The sequence below is a fragment of the Zosterops lateralis genome, assembly GCF_965231275.1.
Source record: "Zosterops lateralis genome assembly, chromosome: Z".
NCBI lineage: Eukaryota > Metazoa > Chordata > Aves > Passeriformes > Zosteropidae > Zosterops > Zosterops lateralis.
In genome coordinates this window covers 76,153,832-76,178,746 of record NC_139800.1, presented here as the reverse complement: position 1 = coordinate 76,178,746, position 24,915 = coordinate 76,153,832, and the positions used below count along the sequence as shown (strand labels likewise).

General features: G+C 39.7%; 1 protein-coding gene across 4 annotated transcripts in view; it reads right to left on the bottom strand.

Moving 5' to 3' along the window:
• Positions 1–24,915, bottom strand: part of SSBP2 (single stranded DNA binding protein 2) — a 127,431-nt gene that overhangs the window by 30,287 nt on the left and 72,229 nt on the right. For 2 of the 4 annotated variants that reach the window (XM_083884027.1, XM_083884028.1), the window contains exon 5: positions 6,427–6,516. The exons of the other annotated variants lie outside the window; for them this stretch is intronic. In XM_083884027.1, the coding sequence (XP_083740153.1) occupies positions 6,427–6,516 (90 nt within the window). The remainder of the gene's footprint in view (positions 1–6,426; positions 6,517–24,915) is intronic. 4 annotated transcript variants of the gene reach the window in all.

The window sequence follows — 24,915 nt, the reverse complement described above, 5'->3', positions numbered from 1 at the left end:
GACTGAAAGCATTTTCTCCAGACTGATAAACCTGATTATGATACACAGTTGATTCTTTGGAACAGCTGATTAACTCTTCAAGCTGAGCAGTTTTAGTTTGTTCCAACAACTATGAGCAGTAAAAGCATGGCCATAACTGCAGGGTGGGATTACTGGGGCCAGCAGATCCTGGATAACTTTACATTTTAGAAGTTGACTTTATTGCTGGTATTTAGGGAAAGGAACCCAAACAGGAGAAAAACATAAAATACTTACAGATCTTTCTAGATGATAATACCCTCTCACATAGTGAGTCAAATAATTAAAATAATTTTTTTAAATGAAATATTTAAAAATGCAGTGTGATGCTGCTGAGGACAAAAATGCACATATGACAATTCTGCAAAGAGTTAGACTATAATTTTATGAATTTGAGTATTCCCAGACTGCTCTACTGGGGTGGGTGTATTGACAAACCGTGGAGATTACAAAATTACAATAAAGTTCTTCCTACTAACACAAATTATATGAACTCAGAGAGAAAAAAAATCCCCTTTAAAATCTTATTTTCAAAGCTTCTCAAGGCTACCAAAGCTGCTATCTTTGCTCACAAGCTGCACGTGCAGCTCCGGTGACATTTCATTTTTCCATCACCACTTTCTCACAATCCAGGTGGTTCTCAAGCTTCTGGCAGTTCCCTGTACCTGCCCTGCTCAGATTCTTTAACTTTTCACTCCTTCACCTGCAACTGCCCCACTTGCTGCACTGGAATTGGGCCCGGGTGTGAACATGTGCCAAATCCAACTAATTTTGCCATTCTATCACATTTTGTAACTATCTCAGTTTTACAGACAAGTTAATGCTGCAAAAATGAGGAGCACAGGAGGAGGGTGATGGATCCTGGGACAGATAATGAGGTGTGGCTGGTGGAAGGGGGGAGATAAAATATGAAGAAAACTCTGGAAAACCAGGGGTTTGTGTGAGACTGTGTGAGCTTTAAGGGAAGAGCTGAAAGAGTTCAAAGGGGTTTATAAAGAAACAAAATGTTTTTAGAACTGACAGAGATACAGGGGCTGGTTCTGCACAGACCAGGCTGAGCCACAGCACATCCTCAGGCTCCAGCTGTGCCATTCCACATCTGGGACTGGGATTCCTCATTCCCTGCACAAATAACAACCCCCAGTGGACAATTCACTCCAAAATGGCTCTAAAGAGGTGCTGGGGGATTCCTCCCTCCTCATCTTCCTTCCTTTAACTGCTTTAACCAAATGCTGCATTTACTGGGTCTCAAATACAAACTCTATTTTTTAACAATGTGTCATGCCATGACTTTACTGTAAATACGGTCAATATTAACTATGAACTAAAATAGTACAGAGATATTTTATAGCCTTACACTGCACCTTACAAATCCATTTTCTTTTCATGTGTAAGTAGTTCACCATTTCTGCTTCAAAATGCAGATGCAGGTTAGTAATTTTTAATTTGCTGACTTTGATAATTCTCACTTACCTAAATGATAAACTTTGATTTATATTTATTCACATATGGTAGATATATATTTGTTACATATTCATATATAACCAATATATGTTTATATATACATATATATTTTTATATACCTATATATTTATTTTGCTGCCTAGCATAACTGTTTGAGATATATCTTTATATCTCGAATAGTAATGCCAGGTAGGAAAATAAAGTCCTTTTTGCTAATGTGCCTTACTGTAATAATGCTCTCCTGAAGCAATAGGTCAGCTCTACCATGGCAAACAAGGCTAAAAATAATACTTGAGAATAATATGGATTGAGCTAAAACAAGCACAAGCAGCTGCCACTAGATGGCAAAGCAGGCCCATATTACTTTTCAGGGCTGGGTTTGGGCTGGTTTTTTTTTCTTCCCCTTTATATAAGAGGAATATGTAACATTTGTATTTCAAACATGGTGTCGACACTTCTCTCCCATGCCATTCCAAGTTTATCTGGTGATCTGAGGTTGGTGAACGAAGCCAACCACTTGAAAAGCCCTTTAGAAAACACAAGCACCACAGAAATAATGTTTAGTGGTAAGTTGAACTTGAAGAGATTTTAACAAATGTGCTGAAAAAAAGTAACGTGTTTAAAAGAAAAGGCACCTCACTTATGTGTGAAAAGGTACAGACAAGTGTTAGAATTTGACTTTTACCAGAGGTACCAAATTAAACAAGTGAACTGTCAATTGTAAGACAACCTGGTTTCCCTACAACTCCCAGCAGGGTCTCTCAGGTGAGTGCCTCTAAAGCCAGTCACATTCCTCACACAGCCAAACCTTTGGACAGCCATGGAATAGAAGAGCTGAGGACAACTGGGGTTTAATTAAACATACATTTAAGTGTTTCTCCTAATTGCAGTGCAAAAGCAGCAGCCAGGGTCAGACTCTGGGCAATGCTGGATGTCAGTAACTTGGATAACCAGAGGAAGGTGCCCCTGCCCACAGCTGGGGCTGGAACAAGAGGGGCTTTAAGGTCCCTTTCAAACAATTCTCTGCTGCTTTGTTTTAAACTCTGCATTTAAGAGTGCTAAAACTGGAAATTTAACTGAAAGGCAAATAAAATCCTGTGAAATCAATAGTTTATATTCTGCTTAAAATCTCCAAACACCTCAATGAACACACGTTCCCTCTGGCCCCTACACATTTGCTTATAACACCAACATTGTCCACAAGGATCAAATAAATGGTCTGCAAAAACACAAATACAACATCTCTCAAATTGTTTAGCTGCCTTAAAACATCAGTGAAGAGAGGGATGGAAATGGTCCTCAGTACCTGAAGAGCAGCAGTTGCACCTGCAAGACTGGATGTGAAAACCTGAAATTCTGTGACTTCTGTGACCTGAACCTCTTTGATCACAAGTGGAAGATTCAGCTCACCAAAAATAAGTTTGTAAGAGCCTTGTGTCAAGCTGTGGCTACTGACATTATAAACATCCATGAACATTAGAACCAAAGGTGATTATTTATATGATCTTACTCAGTCTTTCAGTTGCTCAATTACTGTGTCAGCGTCAGACAGGGCTCCAGAGCCAGGGACAAAGAGCAGGTCATGCTGATATCCATGACTGGCCATATGAAGAAACTAATAAATGATATGGATTAAAAATGTCTAAAAATGACACAGAAAAATGTTCCAAATGACTTTATTTTATTATCACAGTAGCTAAGTGCTTTTCTCACACCTTAGCTCCATGTCCAGGATGTTATAGATGGGAAAACTGGAAAAGGATGACGTATTACCAGACTCAGGCTGAGGCTGCTTGGGCATTTCAGACATTTATAAATAAGATCATTTCACCTCTATGCAATCTAGTATGATTTAATGACTTCTGTTGCCCAAAGCAGCTGTTTGGGTAAACTATTTGGAGTTAAAGAGTCCTATATGGCAGAACTGTTGTGCCCCACAGAGTTGAGTGTTGCTGCTAATGAACGAAGAACAGGTTCAGTTTCTGTTTCACAGCTGAGTTATTTCCAGAGTTCCACTGCTGCTTAGACTGAGAGAAGATGAGGACAAAAAGTATGTGTCTATGAACTTTAAGTCACATTCCAACACAAACACACCAGCAGAGGAAACTGAGGCATATCCTAACCCCACATAAACAGACTTTTCAAATTTCACTTTTGACACTGTCGACAATTTCTCTTAAAAACAACAACAACAAAAATATCACAAACAAACGAACCCCCAAAACATCATTTATTTGATGACAATATTTCTGTACAACTCTACCACCTTTGCTGCACTGTGCCATTTTTCTGGACAGTCAGCACTGCAGTGACCATCATCCCTCACCTAAACTGAAGTACTGAAGTACAGCTACAGAGAGATACAAGACAAATTCAGCTGCTGGCTTCAGAACCTCCACCTCTGTGGACCAGGCATGAAATGCTACAGGTTGTTAATTAACATCAGTGCTAATGGTCTACTTGCATGAGAAAACCTCATTTTACAAAGAGCAGAGTTTACCATATACAGTCTGAGAAACAACAATTCTCCTGTATTTCTCTACCTCCACGTGCTATACTAGCACTCTGCATTATCTTTTAAAAATAGAATAGATTTCTTTTCTTCTATAAAAAAGAAATGTTTCAAAAATCATCTTAGAGGTCAGCAGTGCCTACTGAAAGCAAAGCCTGTTGGTGTTTCTTTCCTCCCCTGGACTGTGACATTCCCCTGCTCTGATAAGAACCCACTGCAGCAGTGATGACCCCACTTTGCTTATGTCCCTTTTGCACTGTCCTCAGTGCCCACTCAAAACACAAGTGCAAAAGCAAGAGGAAAGAAATTACTTTAAATCATCTGTGACCCCTGCATTCTGCAAGCAGAGCTGGCAGGTGCTGCCTGTCAGCAGCTTCAGCTCAGCCCAACCTAAACAACTCCTAAAAGCAACAACAGGCACCCTTATCATTCCAGGGTGACCTTCTAGATAAATTTCAGGCTAAAGGAATTAAAATGTTACGAGGCCTTTGTGGAGCAAAGTCTCAGTGCACTAAATATAGACACATGCACTTCTCTCCTGCTCTGCCCATGTGGTCTGACTCTGGAGAACAAACTGTTAGCTGTCATAATCCAGGAGTAAGGGGCAGGTCTCAGCTCCAAACTGCTGTGGGGAGAAGAATGAGGGTTGCCAGCTCTCAGACCAAGACAGATGAACCTGTTCTCTGCGGTTTTACTCTGGGATTGAAGGAGAGGATGGAGGAACAGCCTGTCCAGGTAAAGGTCTACCAGAACAGCAGCAGCCATGAAGGAAGGATTAGGTTTTCACCATGAGTTTCCCTTTCTTGCTGTAATTTCACCTTCATTTCACAGCAGCAGATGATGCCCCTCCATTTTCAAGTTTCACACAGGCAGGCTCTGTCTGCCAGCACATTTTCTTGTCCTGGGGCAAGTTGACCTTGGTGAGGCTGAGCTCTGATGAAGTTTCAGAGCCTGGCACCAAGGGCTGCCTGACAACACCCACTGCAGCAGCAGGGCTGTCTGCACTCACAGCCTCAAGCACCTCAGGCTCTCACAGGGATGGAACCCTCTGGATTTTGGCTTAGCTCCCCTTGCTGGGATTGCTCCCAAACACATCAATGCACCCACTATCACACCTGATTTCTAAACTTACACATACGTACTCTTAAGCACATAACCACAGCAAGAATTAATAATGTCTTGAGAAATGCTCCTTTTCACTCTCAGGCCTTGCAAAAAAGAGCAGGATGATGTTGTGGCTTCAAGTAAGACTCAAGCCAAATACTGGCATACAATGAGATTTTACCCACACTCAACTTTCTATCAGCTTGTCTTTCTTACATCTTCAAAGATCTGGAGTGGCTAGAAGACTATTCACGCTTCTAAAAACAAAACTCCCACATCCTCCTTCTGCAAAACCTTTAAAATAGTTACTCTCTCCTCTGTGCTTCACACACTTGTCCTATCTGTGCCCCTTCCTCATCCTAGTAGTCATCATAGACAATAACAAAAAATTCCTCTGACATCACAACTGAAGTGGGAGGCTGAAGTAAAAAAAAAAAAAAAAAAAGGTGAAATATTGATATAATCTAAAAATTAAGACAAAAATTATGTGCAAAGGAGCCTACCTAACCAGCTGTTCAAAGCACTAAAAGCAGAAATAAATTAATTAATGAGTTCTGCCAACTCCCAAGAATTTTGTGGCAACAGCCAGATATTTTCCACTTCACTTCCAAGTATCTTTTCATTCATATATTACAAATCAAGCCTCAGTTTGCCACTGTGGAGGAAAACAAGTGAGTTTTGGTGAGGAGGAGATGTAAGCCCAGCCTGGGAGCAGTGCAGCCTCAGGTCACAGGCACCACACTGGGCTTGCACTAAAATGTCATTTCTTCCACCATCGTGTCCTGTGCTGTTACTGCCCAAAGTGCTAAATGGGTGTTTACCTCCACATAGGACAAAACTGAGCAGCACATGGTCTAAATCTCTGACTTAACGTTTTTAGGCACTGGGGTTGGGATCTTTAAGGTGCAGGGCAATCTCAGTGGGACATTCTGCCCAAGCTGAATTCCCACAGAAGCTCCAGAATCTGGCCCGTGGCTTTAGCACAGAGCTGAACACAATCAACAATGTTCTGACTTTAAAATTTCCATGGAATCTTATGTATATTATCATAAGAAATTATTTTAATATGGTACTCAAGCATTTTTGATCTCTGCTAAAACCTTGGCACCATTTCTTGTTCTGTGCTGTACTATTTCATAAATTAAATACATGTCAGTCAGGTCCCTTCCTTCCCACCTGTCCAATTCTGTTTAAAAATAAACTCTCAAATATTGCACCACACAGTGAGACATAGTTCAGAGCAGGACCTTTTCTACAGACTTGCAAACAGCATTACAGAGGATTTTCTATCCTAAAATTCCTGTAATCATAATTTTTTTTCTGAATACCTGAAAAAACCCCGGTGGTACTGGACCTACTGGCATGCCATCTCCTGGGGGAATGTTTCCTAGCACTGGGCTGGGAGCTGCTGCAGCACTCTGAAAAGAACAAAGGGAGAATAAACCTTTGTCATTGCATGGTAGGCATTAAACCCCTCCCCCAAAAAACCCCAAACCTGACCAAAGTGCAGAAAGTAATTTTCTGGATATGTCATTATGCCATTGTTTCATCTGAAGGTAAATTAAAATAGTTTAGCCTTTTGTCTATACAAGTACCATGGTTTGTTGAAGTAACAAATGTATGTTGAGGGGAAGGGTGCCAGAGATTGCACAGGCCAATTAGACAAATCCTGACTAAATTTAAAAAATGTTGTATATGAGCGTCTCTACATGTACCAATGTGTATGTAACTTGCATACTTCTCTTATGTGTATGAACAGTCTCACACATGCACAAGGATATACACAGAGCATAAAGAAAGTAATTTATGCATTTTATCAGCAGTTTCTAAGCACTTTAAAGATAATTTCAGCAGCCTGTAATATTTTTCCAGAACAACAACAAGCTTCCAAACAGGGCTCTGTTATAAACAGTACAAGAAGGGATGTTCATGATTCTACTGGTAATGCTCAAGATTTTACCAACCCCAAAAATAACCACCATGACAAATTAGAAGAATTCAGGTTACATTTTTGGAAGGGAAAAGAAAAAAGGGATTTCTAAGGAGTGAATCAGAGGATGAAATTAGTTACCTTTGCAAATCCTTCAGCTGGAATAAGCGAGTAAAGAATATTGCTCCTGGCAATTTACACGCAGGAGATTGTCAAAGAAAAGAGAAGCCAAACGGCTTCTGTTGTCATGTGCTGGAACCTCAATTACTTTTAATTTCTAACATTCTTCCTTCCTGCAATGTGTTTCTGTAGTGTATGAGGCTGAATCACCTATAAACGCTCAAAATCTTGAGTGAAAGTACTGGAGCACACAGAATGCTCCCAGAGCCACTGGCAGGTTACTAATGACCTGCCAAAGCCTGCCCTGCAGAACACACAGATATTAAATTATCACTCTATTTATTGTGCACTCAGACTCGATATCCAAAAGATGCAGATCTGGAAATTGCATTTCCAGGTGTTTGGCACAATACCTAGGAAAGGAAAGAATAGCGCTGGAAAGAAAACAAAAGGAGGGATGACCTTTTTCAACCAAGGAGAAAGGAAATATTCCGCTAATCACCACAGGTTCCTTCAATGGCTTAAGCTGTGTTTTAGAATTAAAGTTCTGTGCAACCAGCAGTAACATATTTAGCATCCAAGCTCAATGTTCTTTAGAAAAGTCTGGAATGTATCACTGAAATAGAAAGTCTGCAAAAGGTGCTGGCTTTCAAAACGAGTGCGAGGCTTTGATTAATGAAAAAATCCTCTAATAAAGGGCATTATCTATGCAAGGATCAGTGCTAAAACACTATAGAATTGCAGCTGACAGGAAAAGCCAGCCAGGCGAGCTGGATGCAGCAAACACTTTGGAATCATAACCACAAGTCATGCAGTGGGAGGCCACCACAAAGAAGCCAGAGCAGCCTGGGAAGCTGTGGCCAAAAAAGGTGTTGCTCTGCCAGCCACTGCCACTCATGTCAAATAATTATTTTACTATCATCTCCATTTCCAAAGGGAAACAAGAATACAAGCTGTTGATTTGTTGTTGTTTGGGCTTTTTAAAGGAAAGATGAGCTCCTTAAGCATCGGTGTGCAATAAACCCATGACAGGCACAGTCTGAGTGGAGCACGTTGGATGCACATCTGCAGGTACAGGTTTTCTGGATGAAGGATGACAACAACAGCACCACTGATGGAGAAAATCGATGATGTTAAAAGCCTGAGCATCTCCAAATGCCCCACAGAGCCTGAACTGCAGTGGCTGACCAAGGAGGAGCAGCCCATTAAAGGGGCAGTGATGAGCTTTTTTCCAGCACCATCATCCCTGAGTGCCCAGGGCTGAGCCACCTCACTGGCCATGGGATTTGCCACTGGCAATGGGATGTGCCCTTTGCCAGGTCCTTGGGGTAACAGGGGATGCAACTGCCCCAAGGGATGAAGAGCTCCCACAAGAACAGAGCATCCTGCTGCTGACAGTTCATGCTCTTTCCCACTTTGAAAATTATTTTTTTAAAAATAAAATGGCAAATTTAGTTAAAAAATGGAAGAGGAGGGTAAAATAATGACTATTCCAAAATGGAAGGAGAAAAGGATTAAAGTCATAACTGTTAGCCATTTACTGTCCTAAAAAGGCTTTGTAAGAAAAATACCTAAAAATAGCATTTTCATAATTTTCTCATCGAGGTGGGTTTTTTCCCCCCTATTTCTGCATGTCCCCTGGCATGGATATGAGAAGAACCCACCTCCCTCCCCTGGTGAATCACCAGGAACTGGCAAGGAGGGACTCGATGTTACAGGCCTCCTGCAACACTCTCAGGTGTTAAAGAAAACTCCATTTCTACCCTTCATTATGCAATGCACTAAGGGTTTTTTTTCTGTTTTCATGTTTGTTTGGGATTTTCTTCCCTGATGGGCAATGAAGTCCCACAGCCAGAAATAAAGTATTTTCAGTGTTTTGGGTATATTACATTTCCTAGCTTATGCTAAATAATGAATCTTTTAAGAACTTCTACCAGGTAGATCAATAAACAAACCTGCAACTGCTGCATGGAAATATTCTTATTTATTCTACCCTGATGAATTATTCATTCTTTTTCCACAGTCCCATAGCAAACCATGGCCTCCTTTTGCATGCCTTACAAGTTGTTCATCATTTATACTTCCATTAGTTTGACATTTTAAATATTTGCAAATTGCTTTCCCTGCTTTTCATAAAAAGATGAAATCGGAAAATTTAGATGGTACAAACTCTTTGTATAGTAGCTCACCTCCTTAAAAATGGAAATCTCTATTTGCTTTTGAAGCTAAAATAATGAATTTATACTAATGAATATATAATAATTTACAATTATTAATTAAAACTGTGTACTTGAGTGAAAGTTATTATGGTCATTCCTTCTCTACCCAAGCTACTTTTGGAAATGAAAAAACAGTAACTAATAAACAGTTACTAATATAGTAACTAATAAAACTAGCTATGGTTTAGGATGGATTTTATAATAAAGAAATCACAAAGTAAATAAAACGTGAAGTAAAATCATTACAAAGAATTTCATTTGAACCTAAAAAATGCTACAAAGAAATTACTTGACTTTATAAAAAATTCTCACCTGGCTCTTTCTTTCACCAAAACATTCAATTTCAGGTATTTTGCTTGCAGTAAGACTTCCCTATTTTTATCCAAAGTAAGCAGTTTACTACATGTTACTAAATTTGTCCACTCAAGGGAGAGTTCTGTTTTTAAGAAGTCTCACTGATGGCAAATGATGCAATCTACTGGATGATGGAGTGGAGGAGTTGAACCCTACAAATAAAAGTGTTGGACACCCAATTCCCTCATCACTTCACCCTCCTCCACATCAACCCTAAATCTACTCTTATCATTTAGGAATATAACATTTTCATATATTCCTACAAGCAACCGAAGCGTGTTGCCTCCAAAGATATTCTGCCATGGATGATACACACACAATCAGCTGAACTGGAGCAGAAAGGATCAACATCTCAGGAAATTTTTATATACAATGGTATTGGGTTAATGAAACAAATTGAACAGTGAATGTGGAATGTGAAGGACAATGCAGGGAACCCATAACCACGTTTGAAATGCTGGTGAGGGCAGCACAGGCAGAATGAAAAGAAGAAAATGTCAAAACTTAAACAACTGTTGCTTCCTTTTTTTTTTTTTTTTTTTTTTTTTTTTTTTTTTTTTTTTTTTTTTTTTTTGGGGACAGGGGATAAATATCTGGTAAATTAACTCAGGAAATTATGGAACGTAAGGAATTTAAATGTAGTTGTTGGGTTTTTTTCCTGGAAAGACAAGCAATGGATGATTACTATTTCCAGTCATATTTACCCACATGTTTAATTTCTGGTCATTGATAGCTTTGAAGTGCCAGACATACTGTAGCCAGTGCCATAAAAAAATTACCAAATTTCCTTTTGTAAACACTTCAACTGTAACTTACCAAGTGTTTCTAAAACATCAGCTGGTTCCTGTAACAGACTGTCCCTATTTGTACCCATCACAAATTAAAAAGTATTAAAGGAACTACAATGATTAACCACTAGCAACTTCCTTGTTTTCTCCAGGATGGAACATAAAACTACTCATCACTCTGAACAACAAAATAAATAAAATTTTTAAAATTGCCCCCAACACTTGAAATAAGTCTCTGTGCCTTTTACAAAGCCTTTGAACACTTGGCTGTACATCAAGAAGCCAAAACCCCCAGACTGAGCAGCCTTGGTTTATTCAACACAGATTGGAAGGTCATGCCCAAAAAAGGTGGATTCATCACATTGAAAGAGGCAGGTAATTTGAAAGATCTGGATCATGAGACCTAATTAAATCCTGGCATAGCTCCACTGATATATATTTGTCTAAACTGCCTAATTTCTGTTGTGTAACAGGAAGGCATTCACATGACAGCACAAGTCTGAGAAGTGTAATTGTGGAAGGTCATTTCTTACAACTTCTCAGTTTTCCTCTCTATGGTTTCATCTGGACTCTGGTATTTTATTTCTCTTCATGCCATCTTATTTATGGGTAATAAAGAATAATGAAAAATAATGATGCCATCAATGCAAATGAAAAAAAAAAATCACATTTAATCCTTTTCTTGGAAACACAAAAAGGGTTGCACCAGCAGTTAGGTAAGTGCAGACCTATTGATGATGATAATGAGGATAAAGGTGCCCATTGAGACTCCATCCTTCTTCCCCAAGAGATAATTCTACCCCCAGACCCACCTCACTTCAGCAAAACTTCCCCATATCTGAAGTGGGATCACAGTTTGCATCCCAGTGCTGAGTCTGGGGATTTCATCCTGCTTAGCTGAGACAGAGAAATTGCATTACAGTGCTGAAAACTGGCTACTGGGTTAGAATATAAATTAATTTTGAGGAATGCTTTGTTATCAGTGAATAAAAGGACTTCAAATTCCTGTTAAAATACATTATTTTCATCCTGCCTCTCAGCTGCTGCTGCTTGGATTATTTAGAACATAACTTCCAGACAAGATTTTCTCAAAATTGTGGTTATAAAGAAAAGTTATTTAAAAGAAACCTTCATTGTCTCCTGGAAGTTAATAAAATCGGAACTATGAATAGGTATCAATGGACTGTTCACTGACAAAAAGATGCAAGAGTAATTTGTGTTGTAGATATGGAAATAAACCTATGATATTATTTTGAATTTCTGCCCATTCTTCTGGGTCATTTTTCTTCCAGAACAGACCTGTACTGAAAAGCAGAATACCCAGCTTTCCCCAGTTAGAGAATCACACAATCACAGAATGAACTAGGTTGGAAAAGACCTTTGAGATCATCAAGTCCAAACTGTGACCCAGCACCTCCTCATCAACCAGACCATAGCACTGAGTCTTGTTTTAAACTCCTCCAGGGACAGTAACTCCATCACCTCCTTGGACAGACAATTCCAGTACACAGCCACTCCTTCAGTGAAGTTCTTCCTGAAGATTCAGAAATGATACTTCAGACAATGCTTCTGGCCCATTTTCTGTGAAGGTGGGGGCACTCATCTGAGGTCAATTCCCACGCCTGTGTTGCCCAGCCAGGTGTGTCTGTGTGCAGGGTGAAGGTCCCAGCCGAGGACTCTCCTGAGCTGCAGCAGCACCATCAGCACCAGTGGGAACCACCACGCTACCGACAACAAAAGGCACTTGAGGACACAAAATGCTGCTGCTGTTGAAGCCTGGAGCCGAGTTGCAGTGATATTTCAACAAAATGACTTCTTTTCCAGAAGTGACACTTACACCCCTCCTCCAGACTCCCTGGAGACTGAGGCAGCTTTGCTTAGCAGCTGCAGAATCCTCCGCACGTTCCACGCACTGCTCTCCTCCTGTTTCCCTCCAGGATCACAGCAAGGGCCACTGCAGACCACGGGTTTGACCCCTGCCTGCCCCAGGAACATGCTCCTCCTGACACAGGGAATGGTTCAGCCCCCACACGTTCTGTCTCCAGCTGGATTTTTAAATTCCAGATATCCCCCGTGCTTGAGACATGCCATGCTGCACAAAGGGGGCTGATCGCTGCTCATCCTTTCCTCTTTCTTCCCCAACACACTCTTCCATTTTTTTCCATGCTCTACAGATAATTCATGGTTGGTGCAATTGTGCTAATTGGACTAGTATGACAAGACTATCTCATACCCTGACTTCCCTAGCAATTAAGTGGTTGGAACAGTGTCTTTTAATCATTTAATTAATCTAATTGTTAAACCCACTTTATTTTCCAAAGATTTTAAGATTGCCAGAGTATTGTATCCCAGTTCTTATGGCCCAGCACTCCACACGAGTCAAGTGCTTTTCCATTTTAGGAATATAGTGATCATTAAGATGAAAGTTTTTCTCTATCTCTCTGTCCTTTCCAAGTTATGAAACAAATGAACAAATATGCTGTGAGCTGAAAGACTAAAATTTGATTATGAAATGCAAAGTAGCCTGGTTTGGGGTTATCCTCAGGTCGCCTGAGAGTGATTCAGCAATGCTGGCAATATATGCACAACTTCAGAAAAGAAAATACACCAAAAACTCTTCAGCAATTCCCTCACAATTCAAAATGGATTTTTGTCTCCATGTGTAGCTGACTGGAAAAGTCATATGCACAAAGACCTAAATTTTACTTCAGAGGGATCTGAACTACAGAATTTACCTCACGATGAAAATGCTTTTCTGTTTCTCCAGAGCCTGAAAAATTGTTCAATTGGATGTCCCTGTCTGGACCTTCATGTCATGAAATTCCTCTTTAATAACCATTTACTTAGATACCAATCTTGGATACATCTCTGCTTTCCAAGTCTGTGCTCTGTAAGTTATTCCCCTGCCCTAAAATGTGAAAACATGTGACTTCACAACACTGTAATTCTGACAGCCCATTTTCATAGACAAAACTTACTGAAGCATCCATTTGGGGGTTTTACTTGAACATTAGCTCCATTATCAATGGAGTGGTACATAACATGTAACACAATACACACTTTATAGAGTCCCTAGACTGAATTTCATTGCTTTAAAACCAGTGGTATTTCTTGTGTGTGCAGGTCCTGATGAATAAATATTTAATTCCCTAACAAGTATGTGTTAATTTGAAGAAAAATAGGATAAATTTAAAACTCATGGAAAGCTAGCCTCTAAATTATCTCATTTTTTCTCATATTGCCTGAATGTCTATCTTTGGATAAATGTAACTTGTTGAGCAGAGAGTTAACACCTCAAAGTGCTAAACCAGAATTAGGCACTGTGCTTACGGAGACCTCACATTTTCATGCTGGTGATTATTTGCTATAAAGGAGTTATAGGGAGTAATCAGTGAGCAACAGAAGTCCCTCATCCCGCCCCAACGGGCACCAGAATTCAAGGAGTTTCCATCCATCCATCCATCCATCCATCCATCCATCCATCCATCCATCCATCCATCCATCCATCCATCCATCCCTCCTCCACAGACAGCAGAGGCAGAGCAGGGCTCTGTCCTTCAAGGACCTCCTAGTCTTTTGGAGGTCCTTCTGAAAAAAAACCCACCAAAACCTTAAATCCCTTTCTTTGAGAATTTGATCCAAGAAAGCCAAGCCTGTGAGTGCCCAGCTTGCACCCCAGGGCTGGGGAGAGTTGGGGCAAGGAGAAAAAGCCCTGCCAGGAAAAACCCTGGCTCCAAACATGACCAGATTTGCTGGTCCCTAAGTCACACAGCAGAGCAGGTGAACCTGTCTCAGGTGGCTCCTCCTCAGGGAACCAATTATTTTACACCCTGTGGTGTAAAAATCCATAGCAGTGGTAATGAGAGCTTGAATCTTTCAGGGTTAACTACCTCCTACAGCTCTTAAGCACACATTTGAAACCTTATTCTTCTGTTTATTGTATTATTATTCCAGTTTTTAGGTGGTGCTCACACAGACACTTGAGGGATGGTGATCCATGCACAGCTATTCCACCTGGCTGGTCCACGGACTACTGGGTCAGCCACACACAAAACAGCAACACTGACAGTGTATTTTTAAATACATTATGTTATACAAGGAACAAGATTCAGAATTCAGCTGATGCAAGAATGACTGCTGAAACTTCTGCTTCACCATGTAATTCTTCATTGCACTTCATTAAAAAAAAAAAAAGAAAAAAAAGAAAAAAAAAAAAAAGAAAAAAAAGAAGATCAGCTAAAACCAGGAATATGGTATGAAAAATTGCCTTCATAAACAGTTTTATATATGCACAGATTGCATATAGAAACAGACTGGGTTTAAATGAGAATTATGTGTAAATGTATCTTCACTAAGAATGCACATTTTGCAGGGAAGAAACATTATCATATAGCAGGTATAAGCCCCCCTGTTTATACAAATAAATCAGGTCACATTATACTGATCCAAAACAAAAGCAAGCCTGTTTTCCCAAGGTCCCTGACTGAGTCTGTGAATGCAGACCTGTCAGGGTCACCTTCACCTCAGCACTGTGGCCAAGATGGCCTAAAACACCAGAGATTAATGTGAGCACTTAGTGGTTGCAATAATCCATATTTCACTATATATAAAAAACTGGCTTCCTCCTCAGCTAACACAGTGAGGCTTACAGAAAGGAAAGTACAGACAGATCCAGTTTAGCTCTGTTATTTAAAAAAATTATCTACAGGAGAGCAGCAGTCACCCATGTGCTACTTGAACAGCCCCCGGCCCACAATGTCTTTGAAATTAAATTTATGCTCAGGTTTAAACACACCAGAATGAGAACTACATAATATACAGGCTAGAAATGAGAGAAAATGAGAATTGAAGTCAATTTGAAGCATTCTCCCCATACTAAACTACGACAGAGGCATTTTCTCTGTCATAAGAGGAAAATGTGGCTTTTATTGGGACTGCTCTAAACAACAGCCAAGGCACAGAACTCTGAAGCTCCCCCATTCCACCACTGCCTCTTCTTCACTTTCAGTTCTAAGCCTTCCAATCCCTCAAAACAACTCCTGCCTTTTCACCCTCTGGGGACTGCAGCCCATCACACAAAAATAAGCAGGTTTCTGCAGGCAGAGGGTCCCAGGGGAGGGATATTCGTGCTTCCTACAAAAGCTGACAAAACCTAAGTGTTAGGTAACAGTGGATAATTGTAGTACTTCATTTAACTGCCTCATCTACCCTAATAGCCTGCACGGAACAAGTGCTGATGAAAGCGACTGCAGATTCCTGGGATGGTGAAGTTTCTTTCCTGCAATTACCTTAGAGCTGCTCACCTGTGTGCTTGATGTCCCTTGTGCCTCCAGCTTCATGTGAAATAAACAGAAAACACTTTTGATTTTCCTTGCAAGTACCACTACACAGAAGGGACTTTCCAGGATCTGTTTTCCAGAAAACTCCTTTTTCTCATTCCTTGTGATTACCATTTGCACGGATATTTTACTAATCAAGATCATACACATCAGAGGCTGTTCTTGCTTTCTATGCACCTAACTTGGTATCTCTTTAAAATGTCTGGAGTATTTCATTCCTACCCAGGTGTATTTCATCTGCTGCATAGTTAAAATGTTATCACTCCTGCCTGAAAATCCAACAGAAAGGTGCAAAGTTTGTATAGAAGGACAATCAAGGGGTTATTTTTTCCCCTTAGTGGCCCCAGTCTGGTGCTACTCCTGTATGAACCTGTGTTTGCAGCAATTGCACTTTGAGCAGTTGTATACATAACAAAATTCACATTTAGCACAACTACTTCAGATTGGTGAAAGTCTAGGTAGAGCAGACTGCACAAAACAACTTGTAATTTTGAGACTGCAAACCACCCTAAAACACAGTGCAATGTGTGAAAAGGTGACAAATACATGAGTTTAAATATGTATACAATATGAAGCTTGGAAAGAATTTTTTACTTCTCAGGCTAAGGTAACACTATCACAAACTGTTATCAGCCACAGGAATGAACTTGTACAGATTTTTCAATTATTTTTAAAACCCTTCTTTATGCCCAGGACAGTGTGTGCATTTTTAGCATGACAAAGGCTCACTTGAAAAAGCACTGCAAAAGAAAAAAACCCAAACAGAGTCTTTACTTATTACATGGCTGGGACATGAAAAGAGAGATGTGTGGTACCTGCAGGGAGACTCAGGGCAACCCCCCCAAAATCCCAAACCTGGCCGGGCTCTGACCCAGCCAGTCACACCAATGCCTGGAGCTTGGAGAAGGCTTTTGGGGTGACCTTTGGGGGCCTCACGAGGATGGGAGGATGGAGAAGGTAAATGCAAATGCTCCCATTAGTGCAGCTCTGAGTCACCTCCATCCCCATAATTAAAGATGAAAGGGCAGAAAGTTCAAAATCTGACTGCAAAGGGCATCTTAAAGCTGTCCACAGGTCTCAGAATCCTTGTAACCAGCATTTCACTCCAGAGATTGGGAAGGCTTTGCACAGGCAACCCTCCCCCATGCACTTTTTAGGCTGTTGCTTTTGGCTGAGGCTGCTGCTACAACAGGAAATAAAAATTATATTACTCAGGAAGGAAGCTAATGAGTTTCCCCTCCCCCCAACGCCATTAGACACTTCCTGAATAAAGGAGAAGCACATTAATATAAAGAATGGCCCTACGTGAGCAACCAGGGGCTGAACAGCTCCAGGATTAAAGCTGAATTCCATCTCTGGATGGACCAGGAATACCAGGTCAGCTGCCCTGAGGCACCACCTCACTGCCTGTGCCTCCTCCATCCTGAGCTCAAACCAGCCCAAATCAGCCACGATTTCATCACTTCCTCTGGGAGAACATGTCAGGAGATAAAGCAGCTCTTTGTAAGGAGTGTTTTCCATGTGCTTACTCTGTTAATTTTGCTTTATTGTTCTGAATTTAAGAGGCTGTTTCATAAAAGCCCAAATTTGGGCTTTTATTATTTGGTATGTTTTGATCGCTCTTTAGACTGAAGGATTTCCCAATCTGGGAAATATCCAGAGGCCGAAAAATAAACAAAATATCCAACATTCAGCACTTTTAGCATTTTAAGATGCAGTAGCTTTTTCAGCGATCAGAATGTAAATATTTTTGTGTTGATATTAAAGACTTGTGTCAAAATCATCAGGTTTTCCATGTAGTTCTTCTGTATTAGGTACTTTGGACTGTAGTTACCTCAATTCATTCTTGGCATGTTGGTTATTTTAAAATCAAGCTACAGTAACTAATTTTAGGAACAATTCTGCAAAAATGTAAGTGAGGACCATCTGAAGTTAAAAGAAAAATACAGAGGAGTGAGGTTTTGCACCTGTTTTCAATCTTCACAAGAACAAACCTTCCCAGTAAAGGAGCACCAGACAAACAAAATAAGTGATTTTAGAGCTATTCAGCATAACCTGGGCTTTTTTGACCATCCCAGCATGATCAATAGTGACTGCTGCAGCACTTGGAAAATCTGCTTTTTTGCTTTGGCTTATTCTGTTCTCACTCCCTTTTCTTTCCTATCCAACGAGTATCTTGTTTTCCTGCCTTCTTTAGGCTCCTCCCAACTCCTTGATCCACCAGTTCTTTTTACCTCTTTTGTTTACTTTAGTTGCTAAAACTTAATGGGGGTCTGGAAAAACCAACCACATTTTTGAGTTTAACTCTTACTGATAAAAATGAATGGGGAATAAAAGTGTCCCTCCTGGTACCCTGTCTCTGCCACAGGCACAGTCCTCATCCAAAAAGATCAAACTAATGAGAACAGAGGGATTTCCTGCCATAGTTTCTCCGGCTTCTGTACATTGTAACACCTTCTGTATCTAAACTATGGCTCGGAATTATTTTATGTGCCAATCAGAGAGTTTTAATTTCAGTCAAGACCTAAAGGCATAGAAAACAAAATAACTGAAAGTGCAACTGACATAATTTTACCTTCACACATCCTCTTCCTAGTGTTACAATACCTCTGTTGTTTTATTGTGCTTATATGATAAAATAGGACCATTTCATAATCACACTGAGACATTTCAGAGTGCGTCTGACACTGGATGTTCGCTTTCCACCAGGAGCTGAGACACTCAGATTTTTGTGTTCCGAGGAAATCGAGACGTATCAAGAAGCTACTGTGGCACAGGGCGTATGGAACCTCAGGATTTAATTACAGGATCCTGTTTTTTAAAGAGAAACGACACAAAACTATGTTTAGAAGCAACAGGAATGTGTGATTTAACCTGTGTGGATTAAATTCCTTTGCTCTTCACTGCAGAAAAACATTGTGTTAGTGATGCCCATGTACAACACCCAAAAGGCAAGAAGATGGGGGGAAAAAAAAGAACCTAAAATACTTATTTTTTTATTTGTTTACCCATTTAAGAAGCACAGCTATTATTTCCAGCCAGAACTAGCAGCCTTTGGCCACAGTTCTGAACATACCTACGGAGCATTGTGAACAACAAAACAAGTTTAAATTATTCAAGAGGAATTCTCCAGGAAGCAGGAGGATGAGCTGGGCAGAGGCCAGCACCACTGGCCAGGTTTTGTCATGGGGACCCTACCTAAGCTGGAGACCTGCACAACACAACTCTTGGACAAAAACAATACATCACTCCCAGCAAAATAAAAAGTACACACGTGCACAAAGCCTTCCACATCCTTTCCTCCCCTAAACTAAAGGGTAGTGAAGGGTTAAATTTCAGCTCATGTTAATTCCACAGAAAAGCAGGATAACTCTGCAAGGAATTAACGCTAAATGAACCAAAATTTCCCCTAAAAATAAGAGACTGGGGTTTTTAAAAATTGTTTGTCACATTCAAAATGCTACATACTCTAAATGTGAGCATAAATATATCTGTTTGAGTGTGTTTTTTTCACAGTCTTCACAGAGCTTGTCATTAATCACCTGCCAAACATGCAACAGTTCCCATCTTCTCCTGGCACAGCCCCTCTGCATCTGTGGCTCCTGATACCAGCACACTGTCCTAAGACAAGGCCAAACTGTAAACTCACATAACGTTTACCCACATTTTTTCTTATCAGTTGCAGCTAAGCAAGAAGAAAATCTAACCTTCACAGAACCCCCCAAATTGTTACCCTACTACTCAACAACCACTTTTTCCTCCATTTAGAATTACCATTACATTTAGAAATGAAGGCACTAAACCATTCAATTTCTCTGCTTTGGTTTGATTTATTTGTTGTTTTTTTTTTCCTGATAACATGTTGCAAACACTGCAAAAGCGACTAAAAATCATCCCAAGATAAAAAAGAACTTTAATGTAGCACAGGGATTTTTAGACTTTGGCATTCTCCTGGGCACAGCCCTTTATCTGGCCTGCAGGTGATGCTCTAAGCCTGCCAGCCCCAGCCCAAAACACAAACTCTGCATCCCTAGATACAGATAAAACATAAATATTATAAAAGGTGAGGATGAAGACAACAAGAAAATTAAATTCTAGCAGTTTTTTTCTTTTCTTGGAAAGAAAGGACTTCCAAATAATGAAGCAATAATTACTCTCACACCCTTATATTATCATTCATTTCACACTCCCTATTGTGCTTTTTGTTCAGAGAACTGCTCCAGTAGGCTGAAAAAAAAAGTAATCAGAACTGCTTCATATCCATTTGTAATTCAGCAAGGTTGGTAATTTTTGGCATATCATACTGTCACTGTCACTTAATATCCATATGAAGAGCAAGTTTCCTTTCACCTGGAGATCCCCAAAGTGCTGGGCACAGAAATCTGTTTATCTTGATGGTATTCAACGTCTTTGAAATTAAGATACGAATATTCAAAGAATGCCTCCCACACTAAGCCTAAAGATAGAAACTTTTCATTCCCATTGTATATTCTGAACTCCAGAGCTGGCAGTTTCGGAGTTCGGAATTTCTGAGTGCACCGTTTTTGCTTCAGAAGAGGGAAAACACTGAACAATGATTTCATCAGAGCTCAGAAAATATTTTAACCCTTATCTAAAACGAGGTTCATTTTGTCCTCGTACTTTTTCCCAGGGAGAGACCCACCTGTTCTGCACCACTTTGACTCCTTTATAATGCATAAGCTCAGCATTTATGTAGCACTGTTTCAGAGCCACATGATACAGCAAAAACCTTCTGAACTGAATTTCCAGAAGTAAGACATCTCAGTTCTAACAAACTGAGTCAAGTTGTGCTTCACTGCTGCAGTTGAGACTTTAAATAATACCACCGAAACAGAAATTTTAATATTTACAGCTAATACAGGCATTGCACAAGGCTGTTTTTAAGCTAAATCCAACACTTTGAGGCACTGGTACTTAACAGTAACAACTTCTTCAGCTTCATAGCAACGGCAATCCAAAATTTAAATAATTAAATAAATAAGGAAGGGGGGAAACTATCATCAAAGTAAAACTAAAGCCTTTCCTGACATATATTTTCCAAAAGAGCAAATGAAGCTTCCCTGAAAAGTCACCTTGTTATTTAATGGTTCCTAACAGTTTCCTACAGTCTTTCACATCCATTGTATATTCAAATAAATAACAGTTTCTTTGGTGTTGTAATAACAATGAGGAGTATCTTAATAGAAATCAGCAGTCTGTACCTGGGGGGGGAAAAAAACTCCAGACCAAGCAGGATATAACTTCTCTGGGGACTGAGGAGACCTTGTGTGTAAACTGTCAACTCCTTCCTCTTCCCTCAGCAGCAGGAAAGGAAACATTAAGGGTGGGACATCACTTGCTTCTCTTACAAAGAAATGCCAGGGATCACAGATACCACAGAAAAAATACCTATATGATGAACAGAAATTATTAATTTCATTCAGCAGGGAGAAAAACAAAAGCCCTGTAATTATAGTATTGCTAGCTAACACTGGAGGAGAGAGGTGGAGTAAATATAAAATAAGTACAGCTGGACTCTTTTTACTGCCTGGTAGCAAAGAGGGAAATAAACCCTAGGATAAAGTTCTTTTTAAGAAATAGAGCAAGTTGAACTGTTAAAACCTTCCCAGAATTTAAGGGAAGAGAGTGCACTTAGAGCCATCTACAGTGCTTGCATCTGTCCCAGCTAAATCTCACTTAATGAGATTTATGTCAATTTCATTCAAAATTAAGTTATGTTGGAAGAAGAACTTCTTACTCCAAAATTATTTAATTTATGACTTACAAGCAGGTACTAAGGTCAGACAAAACTGAGGGCAGGGAACATCTGATCCTTTTTACTGCAGTGAGCAACTGAAATGAAGAGTTTTGAGGGATGATTTCAGAAAGGTCCAAGGAACCACTCAACATTACCTTAAGAGAAACTCTTGGTTTGTCTTCTGGTGCTACCTTTTATTTTTCATAAATATTAACCAGCCTGTGACAGACCCCCACAGGCCCCAGCAGCAGCTCCTGCCTGGGGTGGTTTCAAACCCATTTCGGAGATTCCCTCTCATAATGGGGTCTCGAGAAGAACTTCAAAGAATGTATTTGTTCCAAACATTTGCTTGAAGACTGTGTTGGTGGGAGGAATGAAAGGGCTGTGGCATGAGCCTTTGCACCATGAAAAGCCCCTCCAGCTGGACCCCTGACCCCCGTGGCTGTGCTCAAGTGTGAGCATAGCTGGCCCTGAGGGGCTCTCTGCAAAATCAGCGACCACACGAGGGTCTTGGTCAGCATTAAAAAATGCTACACCTCCCACTGAGGTATCCCCAGATTTCTTTTTTTTTGTTCCAGAAACTTGGAAGTAGCCTCATTTGAGGGGATTAAAGAATAAACTTCAAGGATTATGATGGAAAGATGGAAAGACAAGGCAGGGTTTTACCCACACTTGGCTCTGGTTGATCCCCACAACCAGAAGGTACCACTTTTCTGGGAGAAGCAGCTGGAGTCATATTTAATTTTTACTGCTACCACAGTAAAACAGCTTTTTGTGATGCCCAAATGGAATTATCTGTACTTCTGTCTGTGCAATGTGCATGAAATCATCTCAGTTAACAAGATCTTGTATTATTTTGGTCAATATTCAATTTACAATAAACACACTTTTAAAGGAATTAAACACTGTATATGACTCGACTCCTGCTAGTTTCAAAAGGTAATTCCAATTAAATACATGGTAACACCTTAAGAAAAAGAAAAAAAGGTAAATTCTACATGAATAGCTGTCATCTGATGCAGAAGAGTAAAACTGTGGCAAATGTTAGTAAAATAAACAGTCCTTAAAGAGCTTCCTTAGGTAACAGGCACAATCCAAGCCGAGTTTTGAAAAGAGATGGTTTTCCATCACACTTGAAACAGAAACGTGTCAAATAGATATATTTGTTGGCCTCACAAAGACATTCCAGGGCTGCTTGTGCAGCTCAGAAGTCTGTGAAGCCAAACCCAAAACCAAAGTGAGGTTCTTTGCTTGATAAAGAATATTCTTCATGTTGCTTCCTAAGGATTCTCCTATTTCAATACTTCTTTTTCGAAGGCATTCACTCAAACTCCACTCACTTCAAATTTTGGAAATACCAAAGACGACCAGGGCTCAAAACTTAAATAATTAAATACTAAATAACCCATTTTTAAGAAGAATCCTACTGAGGCAAGTTCCAAATAATTGCTATATATTCTGAGGCTCTAAACACAGAAGAAAGAAAGCAGCTGGTAAATAAAAATATTTTTTTAGGTAAGTATTGTGAAGGTATGAAGTTTACATAGGCTTGAAAAGAACATGAAACAGTAAGTTCTTCTCCAATTCCAAAGAGAGGAAGGCAAAAAGAACTCCCTGGAAATGTAAAATACAAAGGAAAGTATAAACATGCCCACAATTTTTAAATTATCAATAGTGCCTTTTGATAATTAAACTTAATTTAGTGTTTGAAGACATGTTTAAATCTTTAACTGAACATGTATGAAAGTGAAGTCATCCAAAGCAAGTCCTAAAACCAAAACTATAAACCATATTATTTTTAGATGATTTTTAAAAGTCAGCTTTTAATTATCACCTACTATTTGGATTTCTCAGAGGCTGCAGAACTACTTGAGAGCACATGAATCCCTGATAAATAACCAAAGTCACCGTCTCATCTGAGGCTAAAACATTATCACATTCTGCCAAGGTGCTGTGCTAATGGCTGCATGGGAAAAGTACAAAAATCAATGAAAATCCATTAAATCTAAAAGGTGCTCTTTTCTTTTTCATCTGAAGTGCAATATTAAAAGCATGTCTGCAGTTCACACCCTCCATGATCAGATTAAAAAAAGAAAAGAAACTGAAATGTTACAACCCATGACAACATCTGAAGAGCCTTTGTAACGGGAAGGGATACACCTCAAAAAATTGGATTTTACACAAGAAAACTTGCACAGTGACAGTCTGCAGAGTCATTGGTGGTGAACACATTCTGCAGCTGTGGCAATTATGGATTTGTAACAAAACTAAAGCAGGTGGAAGTCTTCTGAAATATGGCAAATCAGTTCTCCACCTCTGAACTGATTAAGAAAATTAGCATCCTTTTCTCATCAAATGAGGTCACTTGCATCATTATATTTAATTTATTTTACAGCTACATAAGAAAAAACTTAATGCCATTATATTATATATGGGAACCTCATTAACAGCAACAGGAATTTCACAACCATGGGGAGAAATAAATCAGTGGAGTCAGAAGGATTTGGGAGAATTCACTGTGGGACCTTCTTTCGCAATATGTGTGTGTGTGCACAGGATATGACAACAATTTACAGTAGATTAGCAAAGATTTAAAAAAAATTAGAAGGCCAAAGATTACAAATTAGCCTGGGTGATAAGGATATTTGAAACTAGAAACCCAGGCTCACAGTGCTTTAAGGAACCCACAGCACTCAAAGCACCTTGAACTTGACTGTTGCACTGGAAAGATTGATTAGAGGAGCACAGAACTGGAAAAAGAAAAATTATCCATTTGTTTCCATGCTGAGCAATGATCAATGTAAAACAATTGCCAATATTTAGCCAATTCCCTTTAGGATTGGGCCATTCCAATCTATTTCTCTGCTGCAGACAGGTTACATGGAGGCCACAAGACAAGCAATTTTGGGTATTCTGGCCTTGTTTTATTAACCAAAACCAAAGACTGACCTAACCACTGCTGAATGAAACAGCTCCTGCCCATCATTTCTAGCCTAAAAAATACAAAAGAAAGAGTTGTCATGGAAACCACTCTATCCCAAAGGTATACTGCTTTTTTCTAGATCAGAATTATATCACTATCCATATTTCCCTTATTAACAGGGATAAAATCTTTTTCACACCACACTGAGCATGGCCTCCATTCAGCACGACTAAAACCAGCCTAATTTTTAAAACAAATTGCTAAGTAATGCTAAGAAGTACATATAAACTATGATTTTGCTAATATGCAAAGTTATAAATTCTCTAGACAAATATGACAATGAATGGCAAATCACATAAGAAGACCAAAACCACCAAGTAACTGAA